Consider the following 23,264-nt stretch of genomic DNA (forward strand, 5'->3'; position numbering starts at 1 on the left):
TTAAAGTAATTTGTGTTCGCACTCACCTGCAGACACACATTTTCCAGGAGAGGGTTGTAGCTCTGCATCTACAGATGGATGTGATTGTGGGTGGTCTTCTTGCTCAGTGTGTATTTCATGAAATCTACATTCTGCTTTGTCCCGCTGTTGAAGCTTGTCTTCAAAAACTGGGTTTTTGATTCTGTCAGTGTTACATAGTGATTCAGGTTGTTGTTCTTGGACAACTGGACTGTGGGAAAAGCATTCATTCATTTCAGAATTTGTAACCAAGTTGGTTTGCGTGTTTGGGCTTTCTGTAGATTGTGTACAGAGTAGATCACGAGGGTCCGGCTGAAAAGCAACCTCACGTTTCTCCTCTCCGACAAACTTCATCCTACATCTAGCGAGGCTCTTTTTGTGTAGCCGTGAACCTCGGTACCTTTTGTAATCTTCTTGTAAGATTGCTTCACTTGAAGAAGATTTAGAAGAATCTGAATCTGAAGGGCATATATTTTGGGATGAGCTTCCGTTACCCCCTGTGCTCCCTGTTTGGTTTGTGGAAAAGGAAACAATTTTGCATGCTTGAGGAGATTTCAAGTATGTAAGTCTGCTGTCAGGCGTCCCACAGGCTCTTTTGATCACAGGTCTACAGATTCTGCCCAGTTGACTGCATTCGGTGGATGATCTGTGGCTCTTCAAAGGGAACTGGAAGTTGCTTATCCGGCCGCACTGACCTGGTGCATAAATGGATGTATTGATTGAAGTGTCTGTCTCTGAACCTGCGAACTGAGACCTGTTCTTAGATTTAGAAGTAAGGTTGTCATTATTGCTGGATTGATTGAGTTGCGTAGAGTTGATCATCAGTTTAAGGTCTTTAGAAATATCATTGACAGCTCTGTTTTGCCTTCTAGATGAAATCACTTCATTGTATCCTTTTAGGGAACTTGTACTGCCAAGTTTTTGAAATGCACCCTCTTGGTTTGTGGTCATGTTTGGTGATGAAGTATGTGCAGATGTGATTTGTTTAGAGGTTTGGCTCATTTCTTTCATTGAAGCTTGTGTGAAGTTTTTCTTGTGGTTTTGATGTTTAACACTGCCCTGGCACATCAAGTTAGGTCTTACTATCTCCTTAGCTGACCCTAACATTATCTTTGAATGAATGGGAAGCGGTAGCCTTCCCAAAGTAGATGAATGTCCATCTTGAATTCTTGGCTCATTCTCTTCACTGCTTGGCTTCCTCTTCTCAGATTGAGAGAGCTGGGTGCCAGCGTTTACAATCCTCCCTGTTTTAATCAATCCGAGACGGATTTGAACAAGAGTTGGGTCCTGGGATTGGCGCCTCTTTTGGTAGCTCGCTAAAGTCTGTGGGATTCTCGCACATTTTTCGACATGTTTCAACGTGTGAGGGCTTAAGCTTTCGAACTTTGTCGGTTTGGTAACTCCAGTGACGTTTGAATTCAGGTTTTTTAGTTGAGGTTGATCCAGTTTTGGGCCAGTTTTCTGGCTTGTTCTGGTTATGGGAATTGATCTAGCTTTTCTCTCAGGGGATGAAATGGGTGTGAATCTAGATGTTTTATTTTCTTCAGTCAAATTCTTATCATGCATATGAAGGGAATCCAATGGTTTGTTTTCTTCAATAGGTACTGATGAGCTGTCAGTTGATGTTGGCTCAAATTGAGATATGGTTTCATCTGGTTTCAGATGTGGAACATTCAGACATGTGTCCATTGTATTGATGATGCTGTGGACCCAGAACAGTTAGCAATGTATAATGGTAGCAATGTAAAATAACTCTAAAAAGTAAACAACTGTATTTTATAATATAAAAGACATTGCAAAATATTAAAAGTGTGTTCCTGTACAGTGACCATAGGTGTCATTTACACTGGGGACGCTGGGGACATGTCCCCACCACTTTTTGAAATGGCTGATTTTGTCCCCACCACTTTTTGAAACCATTGGGTAAAATGTTCTGAAAAATCAAACAATACCTGTGCGACTGTTACACTGCAAAAATGACTTCCTTATTTAGTATTTTTGTCTTGTTTTCAGTAGAAATATCTAAAAATTCTTAAATTAAAATGCTTTTTCTTGATGAGCAATGATGTAAGAAAATAAGTCTAGTTTTTAAACAAAAAAATATACAATTTAAGTGAATTTGTGATTAAAACAAGCAAAACCATATGCAAATGGGGTGAGGAAAAAAACTAAAAATAAGATTTATTTTTTCTTAAACTCTTAATTTAAGCAAACATTTTTCACCCCATTGGCAGATTTTTGCTTGTTTTAAACACAAATTCACTTAAATTGTATAGTTTTTGTCTAATTTTCTTATTTTTCATCAAGAAAATACATCTTGATTTAAGAATCTTTTGATATTTCTAATGAAAACAAGACAAAAATACTAAGTAAGAAAGTCAGATTTTCAAGAAAAAAATTCTTAGTATTTTTGTCTTGTTTCAGTAAAAATATCTAAAAATTCTTAAATTAAGATGCTTTTTCTTGATGAGCAAAAATCTACTTTTTAGACCAAAAATATCAAATTTAAGTGATTTTGTGCATAAAACAAGCAAAAAAATCTGCCAATGGGGCAAGCAATTTTTTCTTTAATTTTTCTTGAATTTAGTGTTTAAGAAAAATTTTCATGATTTTTTTGCTTACCCCATTGGCAGATTTTTGGCTTGTTTTATGCACAAAATCACTTACATTTGGTATTTTTGGTCTAAAAACTACTTAGTTTCTTAGGTAATTTTGCTCATCAAGAAAAAGAATCTTAATTTAAGAATTTTTAGGTATTTTTACTGAAAGCAAGACAAAAATACTAAGAACATTTTTTCTTGAAAATCATTTTTTGCATTGTACGGTTTTGTGGTCCAGGGTCACATATGTTGCGTTGTGTGCTTATAGTTTGTTTTCTTTTACATTATGTAATGAATTTCATTGTAATCATTGACTTAACATGCTGCTGTTTTCTACAGTACGGTTGAGCTGGTGTTACAGGGACTGTTACATGTGCAGTCGACATTGTTGAGGCTTTTATGCTGAGTATTTTCTTGTTGTTGACTGCCCATTTTTGATTCGCCGTTATTCAATATTTTTCCCGTCCTGCCAGGGGCGTCATTCACCAATTTTTTTTAAGGGGGCAGAGTGTGCGAAGTTCACAGAAATTTGTGCATTCACATACATCAAACGAATTATATTATAGAGCTTTCAATCTTTTCCATGGCACTTACATTTCCAACAATATGAGTGCCCCTGCCTTCATGCAAAAAACTCCAAAATAAAAGTGTTGACACGACTCACTTTCATATCAAATACTATTCAATTGGAATAATGACATATTGGTATCATATTTAAAACAGAAACGACATGTTTTATTTATTTAAGTTTTGTTTAATGACTTGCATTTTGCACAACAACTGCATTATGAAATTAATGTCATTTTAAATCCATAAAGTATATAAACAACGAAAATTACAGACGCTATAGCCAAGTGATTGATTTTAATGTTCAATAATGATTTTAAAAAATATGTTTAGGTAAAATGATTGGAGGAACTAATTTTTGCATAAAATTTTACCTCATATGTGAGCATGTGTGATCCCGCGCCCACGTTAACTCTGGCGAACTTTGGCGTTGTGCCAAGAAGATGAATCTAGAAATTTCTACTAATATAACGTCGAGACGGTCACATTTTAAACCATACATTTTCTACACAGAGGAGGTTAACTGCACATTGTGAGCGTTTCTTGCACGTTTTAGATAGCCAAATGCAGCAGCAACACGCTGATGACGTCTGCGGCTGCTCTGACTGCAGCGCCTGCCGCCAGAAAGTAATGTAACATGTTCAAAACACTATCATAACGGCAAAAATCTCTGAAAAGTGACAAGGATGCATATTAAACAGATTAAAGGACAAGTTACCGATTGATGGACGCTTGTTTGATTTTCAGGTTGCATGCAAAATCCATTTGGCTCAAAAAACCAAGGGCACATGCCCCCTCAGTTTGAATGGGCATGACGCCTCTGCGCTGTAATGTTTTTTCATCTGATATTTTGTCCCCACCACTTTTCAACACAAACTGACGCCCCTGACAGTGACTATATAGCTAATTGGTACACTGTCAGAAAAAATGGTCCCTAGCTGTCAAAAACTACACATTTGCACCTAAAGTGTTCTTATGAGTACCTCAAAGGTGCATATTGGTAGGTACCAGGTGCATTTTAGTAGCTTAAAGATACATATTAGTACCAAATTTACACAGATTTGAACCTAAATGGTACATATCAGAGTCGTATAATAAGAGAGTTACGACACTCACATAGACGTCCGTTGTAAGAATGGAATGCGGAAGTAACAGCTTGTCATGGAGTGATGCATAGTTACAAACGCAGCACTGAAGCCCATTCATTTCAATGGCACCTGCTGGTAAGTCGATGAAATTACCGTTTCTCTTTACATTTTCAGACATTTTATGAATACAGTCAACAGTGATATTTTATGTACTCTGCGGTAGGTAATGATTATCGTTAATAATAATTTTTTTAATAAAAAATAAAATAATATTTTTGCTACAAAAATAAAAGATAAACTGTGTTGCTGTAGTTGGTATAGATAACCACAGTTATCTTTGGGTCACCATTAACTGTTTATCTTTATTAACTGATTTACTGTATTTCCATCACTCCCTAGTAAAAAAAAACGTTATAAACATAGCAAGTATAGTGATCAATTCACATTACAAGCTAATATTTACCTAAAATAGCTGAAAACCTATGCAAACAGATTGACAGCCCTGTTTGGTTTGGAACTGTAGAACGTTACATGAATCACGTGACCGCGCAGCAGCGAGATCGAAGCGTTTCGTAACTCTCTTATTATACGACTCTGGTACATATAAGGTGCTCATTATAGTTCTGCGTAAGTCCCACCGCGTAGCCTCAACACCAGGGACGTATCGTTTTTCATTAACTCATTCCCCGCCAGCCATTTTTTGAAAAGTTGCCCGCCAGGATAAAAACATAAAAAATATACATATAAACATACAAATATATCAAATGAAAGAACAGACCCTCTGCTTTCAAACAAACAATAAACATACAAAACAGAAAAAATCTTCTTATCTCTTATCTCAGTGTGTAACTTTTAGAAGGATCTAATGACAGAAATGCAATTTATACATATCTATATATAAAGACCTTACATAATAAACTGTTATGTGTATATTACCTTAAAATGAGCCGTTTTTATACACATACACCGCGGGCCCCCTTACATGGAAGTCGCCATTTTGTGCCGCCATGTTTCTACAGTAGCCTTAAGGGCCGGGTATACTTTTTTTCCGCGTCCGCGTCCGGCTCGCGCGCGCACGCGTCCGCGCAGCTTTCCGAGTATAGTCCCCGCGGCTACACGCGGATGGCCGCGTTCGACACTATACGCAATACAAATGATATCTTATTCAAATTATTAGTCTAACAGGCTGTCAGGGCAGCACTGATTTGGCGACATTTACAGTACATTAAAACATTAGGATATGTGAAGAAAAGTAACTGATCCACCATTGCAAACACAGTTTAGTAAAAACAACAAGACAACAAAGAACAGGAATTAAACAAACATGCTCCACAGCTTTCTGTTCTTGGAAGAAGTAAAAGTTAAAGAAGAAAAACGATAGTGTGTGTGCAAATGTTGTCTATTTCCTTTGTATAATTGTTTATAGTGGAGTGTCCTGTCTAAATATTTTCACGCGCATGCGCTGTCGTACGCGGACTGTAGGCGCACTGTCCGCGCGGTCTCAAATTTTGGGCTGCACGCGGACAGTCCGCGCGGCCGACCGCGGACCCTCCTGATGACGAAAATGACGTCATGCGGACGGCGCGCATACGCGGACGTCCCGAGTATACTTTCGGCTTAAAATGGACAACTGCTGTAACATGTTTGTCCTATGGTGACTACTGTAGCTTCTCTTTACGTTTCGGTAAACGTTTGCTGAGCCATTGGTGGTAATCTCACTGCTAGATGCCACTAAAATGTACACACTTCACCTTTAAAGTAGCCACGCTGATTTTAAATGTGATTATGACTGCCAGTTGACTAGCCCCCCGGACAATAGCGTAGAACTCACGCGCCACTATAAATGACCCTTTAAGGCTATTTTAAAGGGTACTGCTCCATTGACAGATTTTTTTCTGACAGTGTAAATCATTGCATTACCAATGCAAAGCTCATAACATGACTTGTGATAAGTTGACATAACTTTTGTTGAAATAGTTTAACTGTATTTGATATATATGTTGATTTGATATCATTTTTACAGTGTACTAATGCATAAATATATAGATTGAATGCACTGTAAGTCACCTTGGATACAAGCATGATCTCACTACACATAAAATGTAAACATGTATATTGTAAGGAACATACCAGGGTGGAGAACTGTGAATCTGGTTGTGGTGTTCCAGGGTTCCCCCAGTTTGACTAAAGGAGGTAATGTGGATGGGCTTTTTGAAGATGACAGAAGAAAGAGGCTCATGGGAGGATGGACTAGTGGGTGATGGAGATAGTTCAGGTGTGGGACATGGAGACAAACGAACCGGAGAATAAGATGAAATAAAATGAGAAGATGGACTGAGGCGAGAAGGGGAGGAGGATGAGGGAATTGGACAGGGTGAGAGACGAGATGGAGAAGAACTAGGGCTAAGACTATGCGAGAGTGTTGCAGAGAGAAGAGAAGGTGTGTCGAGGGAGGGTGATACGGAAAGTGTTGTTGGAGATGCAGATCTTGCAGTTAATGTGTGTTCGATAGTGTCTAGGTCCTTTGGGTTCATTGTAGCTTAAGACGGCCTGTTGAATTGACAAAAAAGTATAAGCGTACGATACAAAATGAATTTGTTCCATAATACTGTAGATTTATGATTAAGTCATGCAAATGCCTCAAAATTTTTTTTTTTTTACATTCTGACTTACATCATTTGCAATGTTTATAGACGGTTGCATCTTTAGTGATTTTGCAACTCTTGTCTAAAGAAATTGATGTTTTTGCTCAAAAAAGCTTGCATGCACTTGTTTTGCAAACAAATTTGTTAAATACCAATGAAATGACATTTGTGAAAATAAGACATTTCAATTACTGACTAACCTTTTCATTGCCATTAAAGTGAAAATACTGAAACTAAACATAAGAGCGTAATAAAAATGCTCATTTACAAGATAAAATGTCAGACGCATTTAGAGGGTTTTGCATCTGCAGAATGCACAGATTCAAAATTCAATGAGGTTATTTAAAGAAGTGTATTTGATTAGCAGATATAATTATTAGATTTATTATGGATTGATAGTCAAATGATATATAATTACTGACCTGTGAGCCTGTTTACTGGAGAAGAAAGCTTGGGAAATGAAGAGGAACGAGTGCGTCAGGAAGTGGTGGGTACTAGACTTACATTCCCTCCATTCTTTTCATCTGAAGCTCTACTGTCCCATTCACCCACTCTCTTCACTTCACAACGCTAAATGGCAGTGGCAGATTTTGTTAAACTCTTGGAGTAAAAAAACATGAAGGGGAGATATATACCGAAGTACCCCAAATTTATTTCATTTGTTTACAGGCTTTGTAAAATAGCAGACATGCTAAAACAGGTAAAACAGAGACATGCTGTAATTGATAATACAGTTGTGCATATACGTGGCAGTGATAACAAACCATCAAGTTTATCAGTATTTACCTACAAAGACGAAACTGGTTTGAATCTAGATAATGTATCAGTCCAAAACTAACTTTTTTAACACAAAACTACTGGAACATGAGAATAACTAACACACATCCAGGACCTTAAATAGCAATGGTACACCACTAATAAAAGTGTGTTTTTAGTATATCATTGTTTTTACAAAGATAAACACATTAAAATAGATGATACAAATCAAATAAGGTATTCTGGTATTATGTGCCTTTCACCTTAAACAAGTTTTCAGTTAAAGGGATAGTTCACCAAAAAATGAAAATTATGTCCTAATTTATTCACTCTACTGTATACATTTCTTTGTTCTGTAAAAAAAGTAAAATAATATTAATAAAAATTATTTGTGCTAATAAACAAAAATGACAATATTTTGAGGAATGTTTGTTATCAAAACAATCAGAGGCCCCATTGACTTAGTAGGAATAAAGAATACTATAGAGATCAATGGGGCCTCTGATCGGTTTGGTTACAAACATTCCTCAAAATATTTTTTCTTGTTTTCATCAGAACAATGAGTGAGTAAATGATGACAAAATGTAAATTTTTAAGTGAACTATCCCCTTAACTTGAGAAATATGGCACTGAAAAAAAAATGATTCATTCACTTTACTCAATTTTTAAGGTAAGTGGTTGCAATCAATTTATCTAAGCTACATTTAAACAAAAGTTTTTTGTTGTATTTTACTTTACTAATCTTTTTTGTTTAAATGTAGCTTAAATTAATTAATTGCAACCACTTACCTTTGAAAAATTGAGTAAATTGAATGAATCATTTTTTTTTCCAGTGTGGCAGTTTTTTATCAGTAGCTGCAAAGTTACAAATGACTATCACTAGTTTGGTGACTTATGACAAACAGTTTGTTAAGTAATAAACACTGCTAAAAGTATATTCTTCAATTAGTATCTCAATTATTTGTATCTCAGGATGTGGCTTTTCCAAATTTTTCAGGCCACTGAAAAAAATGATTCATTCAATTTACTAAATTTTTTTAAGGTAAGTGATTGCAATCAAATTTTGTTTAAATGTAACTAAATAAATTGATTGCAAAATGATGTATGATGTAGAAAACAGTACTCCCAAAAAATGCTTCAGCTGGGTTTTCACAGACTGGGTAACATACAATGTTTGATGTATTAATCATTAAAAGTTTTTTTTTTGTTGTGTAAATCCCCACTGTCTTACAACAAACCCAAATCTTATCGTTGCGAATAAAAACTCAATAAATGAAAAACAAATTTTGATGTAATAGCATCAATAAATGATTAAGCACAAAAGTCTCATTGATCCTTTTGTTATAGCAAAGCATTGCTGTCGTCGTCCCTGGAATGGGTTTGCCTCATGGGGACCATGGGTTGGCGTCTCATTGACTTGTTGTTCCATTTGTGAGCGTCCTGAAGACCCGGCTCTAGGAAATACAGACATGCTCCAAAACCAGCCAGTACGAGGACAGAAACCAGCAGATAGACAGGGACAAACCAATCCAGAAACATCCAAGGCATTTTGTTTCCTCTGAAGCAAAGCAGAGATAGACAAGACAATATATGAAGAGTTTCGTTGCAAAACGAGATAAATCCGTTTTTAACATTTTTGTCAAAACATGTTTATTATTATGTTATCATGTTATTATTTTGTTTTATGGTGCTTCTTAGCTGTATTTTTTAAGTTTTGAAGGTTTAAATCAAAACAAACCAACTGCAGTTGAATTTATATTAATTCGAATGCACAACCAAAAAACGAGATTTCTGAAAAATTTAAAAAACTGAGTTATCTCGTTTTGCAACGAAACTCTTATGCACTTTTTTTCTCAGAATACAAGAGGAACCAGGTGAAATATACCTGCCGTACACTCTAAATGGCACCAAAAGTGGTTCCCTAGCTCGTTATCATAGGGGAACCATTTTAAGTGCCATATAGCACTTGTGTAGAACCATATTGTGCTATATAGAACCATATCTGGTGCTATAATGGTGCTATATCTCCCCCGGGTGGTTCTTTATAGGTGCTTTACAGGTGCTATATAGCACTAAAAATGGTTCCCCTATATGATTACGAGATTTTAGTGCTATTTAGCACCATTTTTTTTCCGAGTGTAGAGTAAATGAATTGTTGCATGATCCATATACTGTAACTTTGCTATGCAGTACTAACACACCCAAGCCCCCCTCAAACACACACACACAAAAGAAAAAGAAGTATGAGTCTTTTGATAAAATCAGCGTAACAGATGTTTACAATATTAAATAGATTGACTTTATAAAGTCTCTCTGTACATGCACACATCACATGCATCGCGAATTTCCACATACCTGCAGTCCTTCTGTGGTGGTATGTTGGCAGCTGTGTTTTGGGTTTTTTTAAGTGCCAAAACAGGGCTGAGTGGACTGTATTGTCTGATTTAAAGAGCTCAATGGTTCTCATAAATTCTCATAAATCGCATTTTATTTGATGTTATGGAATGAGGGTTTTTCTTACACCCTTGCTTTCGTTCTCTCCCTGTCAAAGCTGTGCCATCCCATTCCGGATGGGAGGGTGGGTAACCATGGAAACATCTCTGACGAAGAAAGAGTCAGAGCTGAAGTTACATAATTTTTTGGTAACCCTTTCAATCTCATCCTACAATATAAGAGTATATAGTGTTTTCATAAAGGGATACTCCACCAAAATCATGATTTAATGATGTCTTTGTTAAGTTAAACACACAGGGTGTCATCTATCTAGTACAATGTCTTAGCTTTTTTAATAAATGTGAATGATGGCCACAGCTAAATTCAATTTTGGGCTAAGCGAACCTCAAGGTTATTACTCGTGAAATGTCATTATTCAACCCCACTGTGTCAAGCACAAACAGCTTAACATGACTGACACTTCCCAAAATAGTCTTCCATTTTACTGATACTCCTCCTCACATACACACGACACGCAGATGAACAGGGCCGGCCCTGGGCATAGGCGGAATAGGCAAATGCTAAGGGCGCCGCCGACCCCTTGGGGCGTCCGTGCGCCCAAATTATTTTTTTTTTTTAATATATGTATATAAACATTTAACTATAAATATTTATATATTTTATTATATAAATATTTTGCACAAGAAAACAGCAGTTAATAATGAATTATTAGTAGCATAGTATCTCGGAAGATCGTGCTTGTTAAATAGCTCTGTGGCTATACTGCACTGAAGCGGCAGTTTAAAATATAAACCCAGAATTCAACGTCAAGAACAAGAAAACGGAAACAACAATCAGACAGAGACGCGGAATTTACATAATGTTACACAGACCATGTTTAAATTTCAATGTTTCTGCACAGAAATACCAACTTGTTCACTTTGTTTGGTATTAATAAGCTGCGCATTGGAGTGCTGGCCGCGGTGCTGAAGACGCGCTCGGACGGAGTACTGGTGGCAGCACAGATATTTACGTGCAACCTATTGGAAACTATTATTCGTTATTATATAATTATTATTCGTTATTTTACTTTATTACTTCCTCTTAAGAAGAGTTTTGCAATTTTATTTCAATATTTCTCTTTATATAAATACTATTTTGTACTTAAATCTATAATTTCATTATTTTACTAACCCAACTAACTCATCTGAAAAAAATATATCTCTTTACAAAAAAACTTGTTTTCTTCTATTTAAAAGCTGTAATTTCGTTATTTTACTAACCCAACTAATGACTCCTCCACTTTCCAATAGATTGCACGTAGATATCTGTGTATATGTGCCATCACGCGTCTTCAGCACCGCGGGGAGCAGCCAGCACTCCAATGTGCAGCTTATTAATACCAGACAAAGTTGGTATTTCTGTCCAGAAACATTGAAATGTATACATGGTCCGTGTAACGTAATTTAAATCCCGCGTCTTGGCCTTATTGTTTTTCTCTTGTTCTTGACGTTCGCTGAATTCTGGGTTTATATTTTAAACTTCCGCTCCAGTGCAATAGCCACAACGCTATTTAACAATGAGCACAATCTCCCGAGACACTACAACATGCTACTAATAATTCATTAATAAGAGCTGTTTTCTTGTACACAATTAAATATTTTAAGTTAAATGTACAGTGTTAAAACATGTAAAAAAGACAAGATTTTAACAATGTCAAGATCAAATGCCTGAGTAACAGGGTATTGTGTGTATGTGTTTGTGTGTTTGTGTGTGTTTCCAAAATATTTTCAAAATAAAGAAAAACAAGACAAAGCTGTGCAGTTTGTTTCTGTGTAAGTTATGAACAAAATGATTGGAACACAATTGTGATTCTGTGATTCTAAAGGGCACCAGGTGAAATCTTGCCTAGGGCAGCAAATTGGCCAAGGCCGGCCCTGCAGATGAAAGATGCTACATCACAAGCAGTTGAAGCATGCTTCATTGAATTAACACAATAAGCAGATTTTTAATAAAACAAAACACAACCGGACAAATATAATATAACCATAGCACAACTATACAAGATGTTTGTGACTCTAAAATGTTTGCATTCACTGCAAAGATTTTTGTTTTGTTTTTCAGTAAAATCAAGTAAATTTAGGGTTAAAACAATACCTATATGGTAAAAAAATAACTTGAATCAAGTACACTGTAAAAGAATTCATAGAAATTACAATGTTACTTGCAGCTGGTTGCCGATAACTTACCGTAGATTTAAATTTATGTTATTTACTGGCAACATTCTGTTCAAAGTTAAAGTCTTTGTCTTCACAGAGTAAAACTAAAATAACAGCATCAAGCAAAGCATTCTGGGAAACTAAATCTGAAGCAAAAAACAGAGATGATGATTAGCATTGCATTGTTGATGATGATTAGCATTGGATTGCATTGTGACCGTCATTTATATAGATCAGCGATTGTGACTGAATCTTTCAAACATGGTAAGTCACATTTCCGGCTGATGTCAGAGGTATTCAGGCCAATCACAACGTACAGATTAGCTGGCCAATCAGGGACACAGAGCTTTTTAAATGAGTTTTGTACAAAATCAATGTGTTTCAGGAAGAGAGGGTAATCTGGATTTACAAAAATGTACGGTATGTGAAAAATAATGTGTTCTTTAAACATAATCACTGTAACACATTGTATTACACCAAATAACGTTGTTTTTTAGCAATGAATTAGGTTCCCCCTTAATATCTTTGGTAATTTCACCCTTCTCAAGTAAATTTATCTCGATTTAAGTTTTTTTTTAATATTTGTATTGGCAGTGCCGCTGCTAGCCATTTTGGTGCCCTAAGCATAATTCCTTTATAATGCCCCCCCCTGACCCTGAGAAAAAAAAATGTTTGTTTTTGCCAGTTTAACTTTTTATTACCAAACATATAACTTAATAGCAGAAAGTTAAATCTTCACAGCTTTAGTCAAAACACACTACACATGTGAAAGTGCAAACTTTTATAGAATAGCAAAATAGAAAAAATTACCAACTTAAATAGAATAGCAAAATAAAAGAATTATCAAAATAATCCAGACATGTTTTTCCCAAGTACAATGTCACTTTAAATAAATTACATTAAATAAACATTAATAAGTAAACAAGAATACTCAATATTCTTAAATAAAACAAAGATTCAGAGAACTAAGTGTCACAGTAATGTTTGCTTCATATTATATATAATGACGTTTTATATTTATATATATTTAAGAGTCATGAATTGTTAGCCTACCATGTGCACTGACTGCTAACGTTAACTAAGTATTAACCACCGTCACGTCAAAATAAACCACAAAATAAACTACTGCTCAATATCTAAAGAAAGTAACAGCTGGCGTCAGTTATTTGTAAAATGCATATGCATAGGTAATGTTTTACAGTAAAATCTCAATTTAGCTTGCATTGAAGTTATAAATTATAACAACATAGTTTGCTAACATTAATGTCAGCACAGCAAGTTCGAGGTGCATTACAATTAGCAGCAGCTGCAGCCCATGCACATTTCCCTTATTTAGGAATGATTAAACATGATGGACTTACCTGCAAGTGATGCACGGGCATCATCCCGCAGTTTCATCTTTTTTCTTTTTTCCGATCCTGACTCCTGCTGTCTTTTCGGGGCCATTTTCAAAAGTTGCCTACTGTCTGGCCGTTTCTCAATCCGAAGGCTGCAGCCTGCGCGAGATCGCATATGCAGGCTGCATACGTCATCAAGCCTCTGGAGGCTGCAGCCTTCGGATTGAGAAACGGCCTCTGTCAAACTTCGTCAGGCGCCCGCGCGATCAACCGGCATGGACCATCAAATGGGGGGCATACTTTCTATACTAGAGCAATTAAATTATCTCGTTCCCCCTTTTTTGTAACATATACATAGATAAAAAGTGCCTACCGTAATAATATTTCTATAGGCTAATGAAATTCTGTCAGCATTATAATTTTTTTTTCATTAGGCTATTATTTTGGTGCCCTCTCAGCACCTGGTGCCCTACGCACAGCGCGTGATCCGCGTTATGGGAGCGGCGGGGCTGTGTATTGGAAACGAGACAAACACACCTAAATCCCTAAAGGGCACACATTATGCAAATAATATGAATGTTTGGACACAATGTGTGTTTGCAGTGTGTTAACACCAACAATGAAAAAAATCCACCCACTCCTCCTTTTTTAATCCCCATTAAACCAAAGCAGACTCATTAGAAATGCTTTGACTCGGTTGTTAACTTTTTCCCGCCATTGACGAGATATCTTTAAATAACATTAAAACATTTCTTCCTGTTTATTTTCTCCTCCATGTGTGGGATAGATATTTTCAATTAAAAGTGTAATGTTTTGAGTTCGATAACGTTTGCTTTAACGTCTTTTTTAACTTTCAGTTTAGGTGAGTCAAGAATGAGTTTGAAATTACGTACTGTTCAGACTTTCCTGTTTACCCATTATAAGGCTTGTGATTGGGTTAAGAAAAGTAGACGTCATTCTATGCGACAACGCATTACTTTACGAAAAGGTTACGACCTACTAGCTACGTTCTGCCTTAAGAACAAATGGTGCAACCGAATAAAGTAAAGAGTTAGTTATAAACTAGCTAGTAGTTACTAAGCCTCTAGTTTGGACTTTACGTCCCAGTTTAAGTAAGACCTTACGAACGACTGGTGCAACCCTACCCAGGTGACGGCGCCCTTCCGCAACGGAAGTATTGCCCTATGGCAAGCGGCTGCATGTCCGTGTCTGTTTGGGATCTTGATATATTTAATATTGTCTAAGGCCATGACAAAGATTGACATGACAAAGATCTCTGAATGGGATTTTTATGAAAAGTCCGTCACAAAAATGGAATTATCTCTGCTTTTTGCTCAAAATGTGGTGTTTTTGCAGAAACCTACCCATATTCAAAAGCTGATTACAAAAGAACTACTGAAGGTAGGATGAAACGTTTTTTTTTTTTTTTTTTTTGAAAGCAGAGGGTATGTTTATATATTTAAAGAAGAACATTTTCTGGAAGGCATTAAACTTTTGTGAAAATCATGAAAAACGCTGGCGCTGGCTGGCTGCAACTTTTTAAAAAAACAAAGCCCCACCCACAGTCACTGATTGACCTGTTAACTTTACTCAAAAGCTTTTGTAAATGTGTTTGTTATGTTGTAGCACTAATGTGGCTAAATATACTTTTGTCTTAGACTGTATTAACAGGAATCAGATCTTTTTTTAACAGAAAGCAGTTGCTCATTTGCATTTAAAGGTCAAATAGGGACATTTTGGACATGCTTTAACAATTATTGGGGTATTTTGAGCTGAAACTTCACAGACACATTCCAGGCACACCTGAGATTTATATTGGCCCTTTAACCTCATAATTCCACACAAAATTAACTGAATATATTTTACAGACAACAGAAACAAGTTTTAGTTGTTTGTGTTATGTTTTTTTCATATTTCATATTTTCATTATGTTTTTATATTCACTGAAAGACATAGAATAATAAAAACTTAAAGGCACTTTTTTACATTTGTTCTGGTTCAGACATTTACAAGCACCAACATTTCAGACATTTAAAGTCGTCTGTTTGATGAAGAACACTGGGAAACGTAACTATCATCTTCAAACTATCCAAACAAACACCAACAGCGTAAACAACAAAACACAACAACACAAAACTGTTAAAAAATTTCATAAAAGATAACCTAAAATTGTAATCTCCAAAACAATTAAGCGTTTAGTGATTAGTAATAAGAATAAAGGAATTAGCCAATGTGTATGCTGCATTTGGGTTATAATTTGGCAGTCTGTCCTTCACTGTCAATCTTTGCCTGGTCAGTACTGTGGGACTGAAGAAAATCAGTGATTATGGGGGCTACCATCTCTGGGTTGTTGAGATGAACGTGATGGTCTCCTTCTATGTCTACAATGGTGGCCTAAAGAGGAGGTAGTGAAGAAACAGGAGAATATTATCAAACAAAATCTATATACGTAATACATATGGCCCCAAAAGTGAGCATAAAATCTGATACAAAAATTATAATATAGGTGTGTGTGTGTGTATTCTCACTTTTTGCTCTAACCAACCCTTCTGAAGGGTATCTGCATATCCGTAATGAAAAGGGAACTGTTTATCAAACCCCTGGCTTGCCCTGAGGAAAAAAACACCAATCTTTATTTGAATCTCAATGCAGTAGGTAGGTAACAAAAGCAAATATTTTCCTTTATTGTCATGATTATTAGAATTAACACTGTGTGGACAAGCAGTGATCAATGTTGTGAAAGTCATTGGTGTTTCTTTTGATCTTTTGAACATGTTGTATTAGGATTTTAAAGTGAGCATAACTTACTTGAGTAACATCACTCTGGCTTGAATTTTAGACTGCATATACAGGCTCTGTTCCAGCGTAACCATTGCTATGTTTCTCTGGCACAAAAAAAAACCCCATCACCAGTTTGTAAGTCATTAATAGTGAATTTTAGATGAATGACATAAAGTATGTGACCCTGACCTAATTATTAGATTAGGAGCATCAAAATTTGATTTTATTCATTGATGTCAATCTTTGTCATGGCCTTAGACAATATTAAATATATCAAGGTTATATTTTCACAACATATTCTTTACATTGTGTAGGATGATTTTATGTAGAAAACAGTAAATTACAAAAAATGACTTTAGCTGGAATTTCACAAGCAGGGTCACGTATTTGGCAGATGTCATTTTGGAGTATGACTATACATATAAATGCATATTTTTATATCTATTATAGAAAGTGCTCACCAGGTTAATTCTGAAGTCTCTGTTGAATACCACTCCTGAAAGAGAAGGGAAGCATTTTTTTACTATAAAAAAAAAACTTTGAACAAGCATGAGATTGGCTGACATTTTCATTATAAACGTGACCCATAGAGCGCTATATATCTAACCTCCCTCTACTTCCCGAACTGCTCGCTCTAAAAGGATGTCTGCAGACTCTTCAGTAAGGAAACGGTTTGCAGCCATTAACCTGAGAGAGAGGACACAAAAATATTAACTGAACAATGAATATAAAACAGTTTGTCATTAAAAAGAGACATTTTGTGGTGTCAAAGAGCAGTGATACAGCAGAAAATATAGACATCCAATCCCATTTTTTCAATTTCCAATTATAGTTTATCATTATCATCATTTACTCGCCCTTGAGTTGTTCTAAACCTGTATACATTTCTTATTTCTGCTGCACAAAACTGAAAAATTATAATAACCAAACAGATCTGGGGCAGCATTCACTTCCATAAGTATAATTTTTTCCTACTAAGGAAGTCAATGGTGCCCCAGATCTGCTTGGTTCTAAATATCTTCCTTTGTGTTTAGCAGAACAAAGACATTTATATATGATTAAAGCAACTTGAGGGTAATTAAATGATGACAGAATTTTTATTATTAGTGAACTATCCCTTTAATACTACAGATCTGTTTTTAGGAGTTGGTATTAGTGATGAATTATTGGTAAAACTGTCTGATAAATTAGATGATATTTCGCTCCAATACTGCCCAAATAGTGGATTAACATACAGTTAAAGTTCCTCCTTGTTTAAACATCGACAAACGACTTTTTTTGTTAAAAATTAGGGCTGTCAAAAGAAAAATCTCATACAAAATAAAGGTTTGTTCTTGCATAATATATGTGTGTGCACTGTGTGTATTTTGTATATATAAATAAACAAACATGCATGTATTTAAGAAACATTTACATATATATGTATATATATATCTTAAATTTATGTGTGTGTTTATATATATACTTAATAATTACACACAATACACAAGCAAATATACTATGCAAACAAATATATTAATTGTTTGACAGCCCTTTTAATAAAACACATAATTAATTATTTACATAAATTAGTACTACTAAATAGAGCACTAATTAAAATTTCAGTAATTGCGTAAATGGTCATATTCAGTATATACAATATAATCAACCATCCTTCTTGGAAAAGGCCAATAAAGGAATAATCCATTTTCTTCAAAGAAAAATCCAGATAATTTACTCACCACCATGTCATCCAAAATGTTGATGTCTTTCTTTGTTCAGTCGAGAAGAAATTATGTTTTTTGAGGAAAATATTGCAGGATTTTTTTCATTTGAATGGACTTTAATAGAGCCCAACATTTAATACTTAACTCAACACATAACAGTTTTTTTCAACGGAGTTTCAAAGGACTATAAACGATCCCAAACGAGGCATAAGGGTCTTATCTAGCAAAACGATTGTCATTTTTGACAAGAAAAATTGAAATACGCACTTTTAAACCACAACTTCTCGTCTAGATCCGGTCGTGATGCGCCAGCGTGACCCCATGCAATACGTCATCACGTCAAGAGGTCACAGAGGACGAACGCGAAACTCCGCCCCAGTGTTAACAAGTGTGTTGAAAGAGGACCGTTCCTACGTTGTTGTATGTCAACTGATACTAATTATTGTCTTTGTGTCAGTTTATTGTTTACAACGGTCCGCAAATGTGCGTTTTATATATGTAACACGTGACCTCCCTACCTCACTACGCATTTACGTTAGGTCACGCTGGACCGGACCTAGACGAAAAGTTGTGGTTTAAAAGAGCATATTTTTTATTTTTCTTGTCAAAAATGACAATCGTTTCGCTAGATAAGACCCTTATGCCTCGTTTGGGATCGTTTATAGTCCTTTGAAACTCTGTTGAAAAAAACTTTTAAGTCTTGAGTATTTACATGTTGGGCTCTATTAAAGTCCATTAAAATGATAAAAATCCTGCAATGTTTTCCTCAAAAAACATAATTTCTTCTCGACTGAACAAAGGAAGACATCAACATTTTGGATGACATGGTGGTGAGTAAATTATCTGGATTTTTCTTTTAAGAAAATGGAATATTCCTTTAACAATTTCGACCACTAGATGGTGTCAAATTTGGAAAATGAATTCTGCATTTTCAGAAGTTTGATTTATTATGCATTTATTTTTAACAGATCTAAAAGAAAAACGATATTCAAATAAACAACTCTAAACATGGATATTAATAAATTCATCTAACCAATCCAAAAACCTGATAAGATTTACAAAAAAACAGAAGAAAGCTACAGTATGTGTACTACATACATGACATAATTTGCAAGTAAATGTATTTTTCACCTCTGTTTGGCATTCTCATACGTGTACACCTTCTCTGTCCGTTCATCCGACTCTTTTTCATATTGGACTATCTGATCTATCCCTTGTTGCATGTAATCCATTATGGAATTCTAATAAAAGGAAAAAATATGAATCAATGCCTAAACATATCTATGCAGTGTATTTAATAAGAGCTCTAATCTTTACCATTTTGGTTGGGAAGAATCCATAAGAATCCAAGATAACTAAAGATTCGACCATCTCTGGGTACAGTGCACTGAACTGGAAAACCAGAAGGAAGTGATATCACACACTACATTCACACCACACAGTCTCTGCACTACACAGACAGCATTGTTAGGGATACTCACCATTCCTGCCACATTCCCACCTATCAAAAAACAATGTTTGCACTAAATTAATATTTTCATAAGAATATTCTTTATATACATTGATCATGACTGATCCTGCTCTGAAAAATCTGAACCAGGTAACATACTACAACGATAACAAACTGAAATAGTAAATCATTTCCACACTGTAGTGTGAGGTCCTCTGACCTTTCGCAGAAAAAGACAGAACTTTGATCTCTGTAACGTCAATGAAGACGGCCGTAACAGATTCGACTCACCCATACTATGTCCAATTATTGAGAATCGCTTCCATTGAAGAGCTGCAAATCAATTAAAAGACAAAGCAAATGCATTTCTGCCCAGCCACATATAGTAAATGATGAAAGCATCTGCTGATTTGTATCAAAGATCTTGAGTTACTTCGAACCTTCAACAACTCGCCGAACATCTGCCACATACAAAGTGAAGAGGTAAAAACAACCAGCAGCCCTATGGGAGGACAGGCCATGACCCGCAAAATCAATGGCGACAAATCTCCAGTCTGGGAATGATATAGAGAACAGATGAGATCATACCTAATCTAAATGCATGACTTTTTCAATGGGAATCATCATAATGGGAATTGTACAGAAATACGACACCATTTGGAAGAAGTGGGATCAGCCTATTAAAAGTTCCACTGTTGTCTGCCCAACCATGCAAGCAGAGCACCGGCCGACCATGAGCAGGACCCCAAACCTGACCTCTGACCTCTCCCCATGGGACAGTCATCTGGAACTCAGACACTATTTTAAAGCACAGATAAGCCAGTTATAATCAAGAATATTTAACTATTATGAATATCGTCATTAGTTACTATATATATTTAGTGTATATTTATATATATTAAGTGCCATTGTAAGACTTTGAATTTTAATTCCACTTAAACATGCTTTAGTAAATATACTGTAAATAGTCAATGAAAACGAGCTTTACCTGCTCGCCTCATCGTAGTTGTGGCAAAGTGTCTGAGACCTTTAAACGCAGGAATCAGACTGAAACCTTGCATTGAGGATTCAGTCTTTCAAAGAAAAAGGGGAGAAACTTGTGGCTTATATAAAAAAGGGAACTTAAAATGCTGAATTCAGAAACTGCAATGCAGTTTTTAATTGTAAAGATCTCGTTACCTAATGTACATACCTGCAATACCGATGACAATAAATCGCCGGTTAGAAGTTTACAATTAAAAATCTTACACCATAAGCAAACGGCAACCTAGTCACTTACTTTGAGTTTTCAAAATAAAAGTCTTTGAGTTTAACTGACAATTTGTTAACATTTACTGCATCGACTTCTCAGAAATTTAAAAGAACAACACTTTTTTTATTTTGTTTCAAAACACGTATTTGTTTAAAAGAAAATCAAAATTTTGATAACGTCCCTCACAGGTGCACCTCCTACTTTTATTTTGAAAATATTTTGTCACCTTTCAATGTCAGGATTTGTACTAATTGTGGCTTCACGTTTCCGGAACTGAAAGCCGAAACATTAGGTAAACGCAAAATATTATGTGTATAATGCATGTTTTAATGGTAAAAATTAAATAATATCTGTTTATATTCATATCTATTACATTTTAGTCTAGAACATACCGTACTTATCAGGAAACGCCATTATATATAACCACCAACACAACACATAATAAGCGTAAACAATGACATCTTGGATTAATACACTGACTGTGCAGTGAAACGTCGTATTACTCGTAAATATTATTTGCAGAACGTATAATTTTTTTTTGTTTATAACATAAATCATATCTTCTTATATTTCAGGGTTCAAGGGATCACGTTCATTCAAATAGAGATTTAATTCGTCTTTAGTGTGAACAGAATGGAGGTTCGCTTCACGCGAGGCAAATCTGCCATCCTGGAGCGCTCGCTCACGCGTCCCAAGACCGAGGTGAGCGTGAGCGCGTTTGCGTTGCTGTTCTCCGAGATGGTGCAGTACTGCCAGAGCCGCGTTTATTCGGTGTCTGAGCTCCAGGCCCGGTTAGCTGACATGGGTCAGGGTGTTGGAGCAAGCCTCCTGGATGTTCTTGTGTTGAGAGAGAAAAATGGAAAAAGAGAGACCAAAGTGTTAAACATACTTCTCTTTATTAAGGTATTTTCCCTGAATATTGCTTAGCTAATATTTATATATGTTACAGGTGTTAACCCTCTTTCTATTTCTCTTTAGGTAAATGTATGGAAATCATTGTTTGGCAAGGAAGCTGACAAGTTGGAACAAGCCAATGATGATGACAAAACGTACTACATCATTGAAAAGGAACCACTAATAAATGCCTACATATCAGTACCAAAAGAGAACAGCACTTTAAACTGTGCAGCCTTTACGGGTGGCATCGTGGAAGCTATTTTAACCCACAGTGGCTTCCCAGCAAAAGTTACTGTTCACTGGCATAAGGGGACCACACTTATGATCAAGTTTGATGAGGCAGTCATTGCTCGTGATAAAGCTCTTGATGGCAGGTAGAAGATTGACTGCAGTCTGGTTCTAAGTTATGAGTGTTAAATTACTGCGTTTTATTGTAATTGATTGTTTGTTTTTCATATATGTTTACATCTTTACTGAGCCCCCCCCCCCCCCCCTGCTTTAATAACAAGATTAATGAGTCACACATTACAGACTTTATTGTACTGATATTATACAGCAAAAGTTGTTATAAAAGACCTGCATAAACATGATAATTTTTGGATATCTGTCTTTTTTGTCAAGTAACCAAATGTAAAAATTCTGCCTCAAATTTTTTTAAGGGAAAGTTCACCCAAAAACGAAACTATTATTTACTGGCCCTCATGTCGTTTGAACAACAAATGTTTTTTGTTTTTCTTCCAAACATAGTTTTTTTTATTAAAGGGTTCTTTAGGTTGTTTTTGTTACTGGGGTGAATGGTGGTGACCACCTCTGTCACCATCCACTCCCATAGTAACCATAAAACCCTTCAAGCTTCAAAATGACCTAAAAGTGTTAAATAAATAAATAACTCCTCTGTCATATAAGTGTTCTGAATACATTTACTCCTCTACTTTCTTGTTGTGCATATCAATGTTGTTTCAGTTATTATTACACATTATTTTAGTGTAAACATCCTAAAATTGCCTATAAAAACAGTTAAAACACAGAAAATATGCACTAAAGAGAGATAACACTTAAAGTTTTTATTTTTAATGTCCTTTCTAATGTTTTTATAAACATAAATTCACAAAATGTTTCACTAAAGTATTTGATGTCGAGCAGTTGGCCACATCCAGTAAAATGAATGGGTCTCTATGGGCATCTGCTGGTAAAAATGATTTATTTCCTAAAGTGTAACCATAAAACAGATTTTTCCTAAACACCAAATGGTCAAATTCAACACATAACATCTAGATCAATATCTAAAAACAATTTAAATCAAATTTAGATAATAATATATGTGAATTTTTCATAAAAAAATATATTTTACAGGCAAGCTAATGGTGTAGTTGAGGAATTGAGGGGTAAACAGGTACAAAAGTACTTCATATCTCCCAAAACACAGCATTATTGTATAGATGGGAAGTAAACAAAAAAAATGATATATTATTTGTATCATTAAAAATTTATATATTTTTTTAATCACCCTTTTAA

The 23,264-nt window shown here is 35.5% G+C and overlaps 4 protein-coding genes across 4 annotated transcripts; 1 reads left to right on the plus strand and 3 right to left on the minus strand.

Annotated features, from left to right (window-relative positions):
* LOC135786273 (uncharacterized) lies at positions 1–6,811 on the minus strand. The gene is made up of 2 exons (XM_065295917.2): positions 6,404–6,811; positions 1–1,720 (listed from the first exon to the last, which is right to left on the minus strand). The coding sequence occupies exons 1-2, from the start codon at positions 6,805–6,807 to the stop codon at positions 1–3; spliced, it is 2,124 nt and encodes a 707-aa protein (XP_065151989.2). The 5' UTR covers positions 6,808–6,811.
* A 737-nt stretch (positions 6,812–7,548) lies between these two features.
* LOC135786156 (small integral membrane protein 45) lies at positions 7,549–10,244 on the minus strand. The gene is made up of 2 exons (XM_073814541.1): positions 10,030–10,244; positions 7,549–9,232 (listed from the first exon to the last, which is right to left on the minus strand). Exon 2 carries the CDS (start codon positions 9,220–9,222, stop codon positions 9,016–9,018), a length of 207 nt encoding a protein of 68 aa, XP_073670642.1. The 5' UTR covers positions 9,223–9,232; positions 10,030–10,244; the 3' UTR covers positions 7,549–9,015.
* A 4,986-nt stretch (positions 10,245–15,230) lies between these two features.
* Positions 15,231–20,947, minus strand: LOC135785868 (serine hydrolase-like protein). The gene is made up of 13 exons (XM_065295476.2): positions 20,793–20,947; positions 20,589–20,673; positions 20,255–20,398; positions 20,041–20,154; positions 19,892–19,933; positions 19,632–19,651; positions 19,468–19,542; positions 19,282–19,391; positions 17,052–17,131; positions 16,906–16,940; positions 16,472–16,548; positions 16,192–16,273; positions 15,231–16,057 (listed from the first exon to the last, which is right to left on the minus strand). Exons 2-13 carry the CDS (start codon positions 20,659–20,661, stop codon positions 15,914–15,916), a joined length of 996 nt encoding a protein of 331 aa, XP_065151548.1. The 5' UTR covers positions 20,662–20,673; positions 20,793–20,947; the 3' UTR covers positions 15,231–15,913.
* Positions 20,948–21,088: 141 nt separating this feature from the next.
* trappc5 (trafficking protein particle complex subunit 5) lies at positions 21,089–22,503 on the plus strand. Its single transcript, XM_065295477.2, has 3 exons — positions 21,089–21,144; positions 21,428–21,755; positions 21,831–22,503. Exons 2-3 carry the CDS (start codon positions 21,486–21,488, stop codon positions 22,125–22,127), a joined length of 567 nt encoding a protein of 188 aa, XP_065151549.1. The 5' UTR covers positions 21,089–21,144; positions 21,428–21,485; the 3' UTR covers positions 22,128–22,503.
* The last annotated feature ends 761 nt before the right edge of the window (positions 22,504–23,264 follow it).

This window comes from Paramisgurnus dabryanus, chromosome 4 (genome assembly GCF_030506205.2).
Source record: "Paramisgurnus dabryanus chromosome 4, PD_genome_1.1, whole genome shotgun sequence".
Lineage (NCBI taxonomy): Eukaryota > Metazoa > Chordata > Actinopteri > Cypriniformes > Cobitidae > Paramisgurnus > Paramisgurnus dabryanus.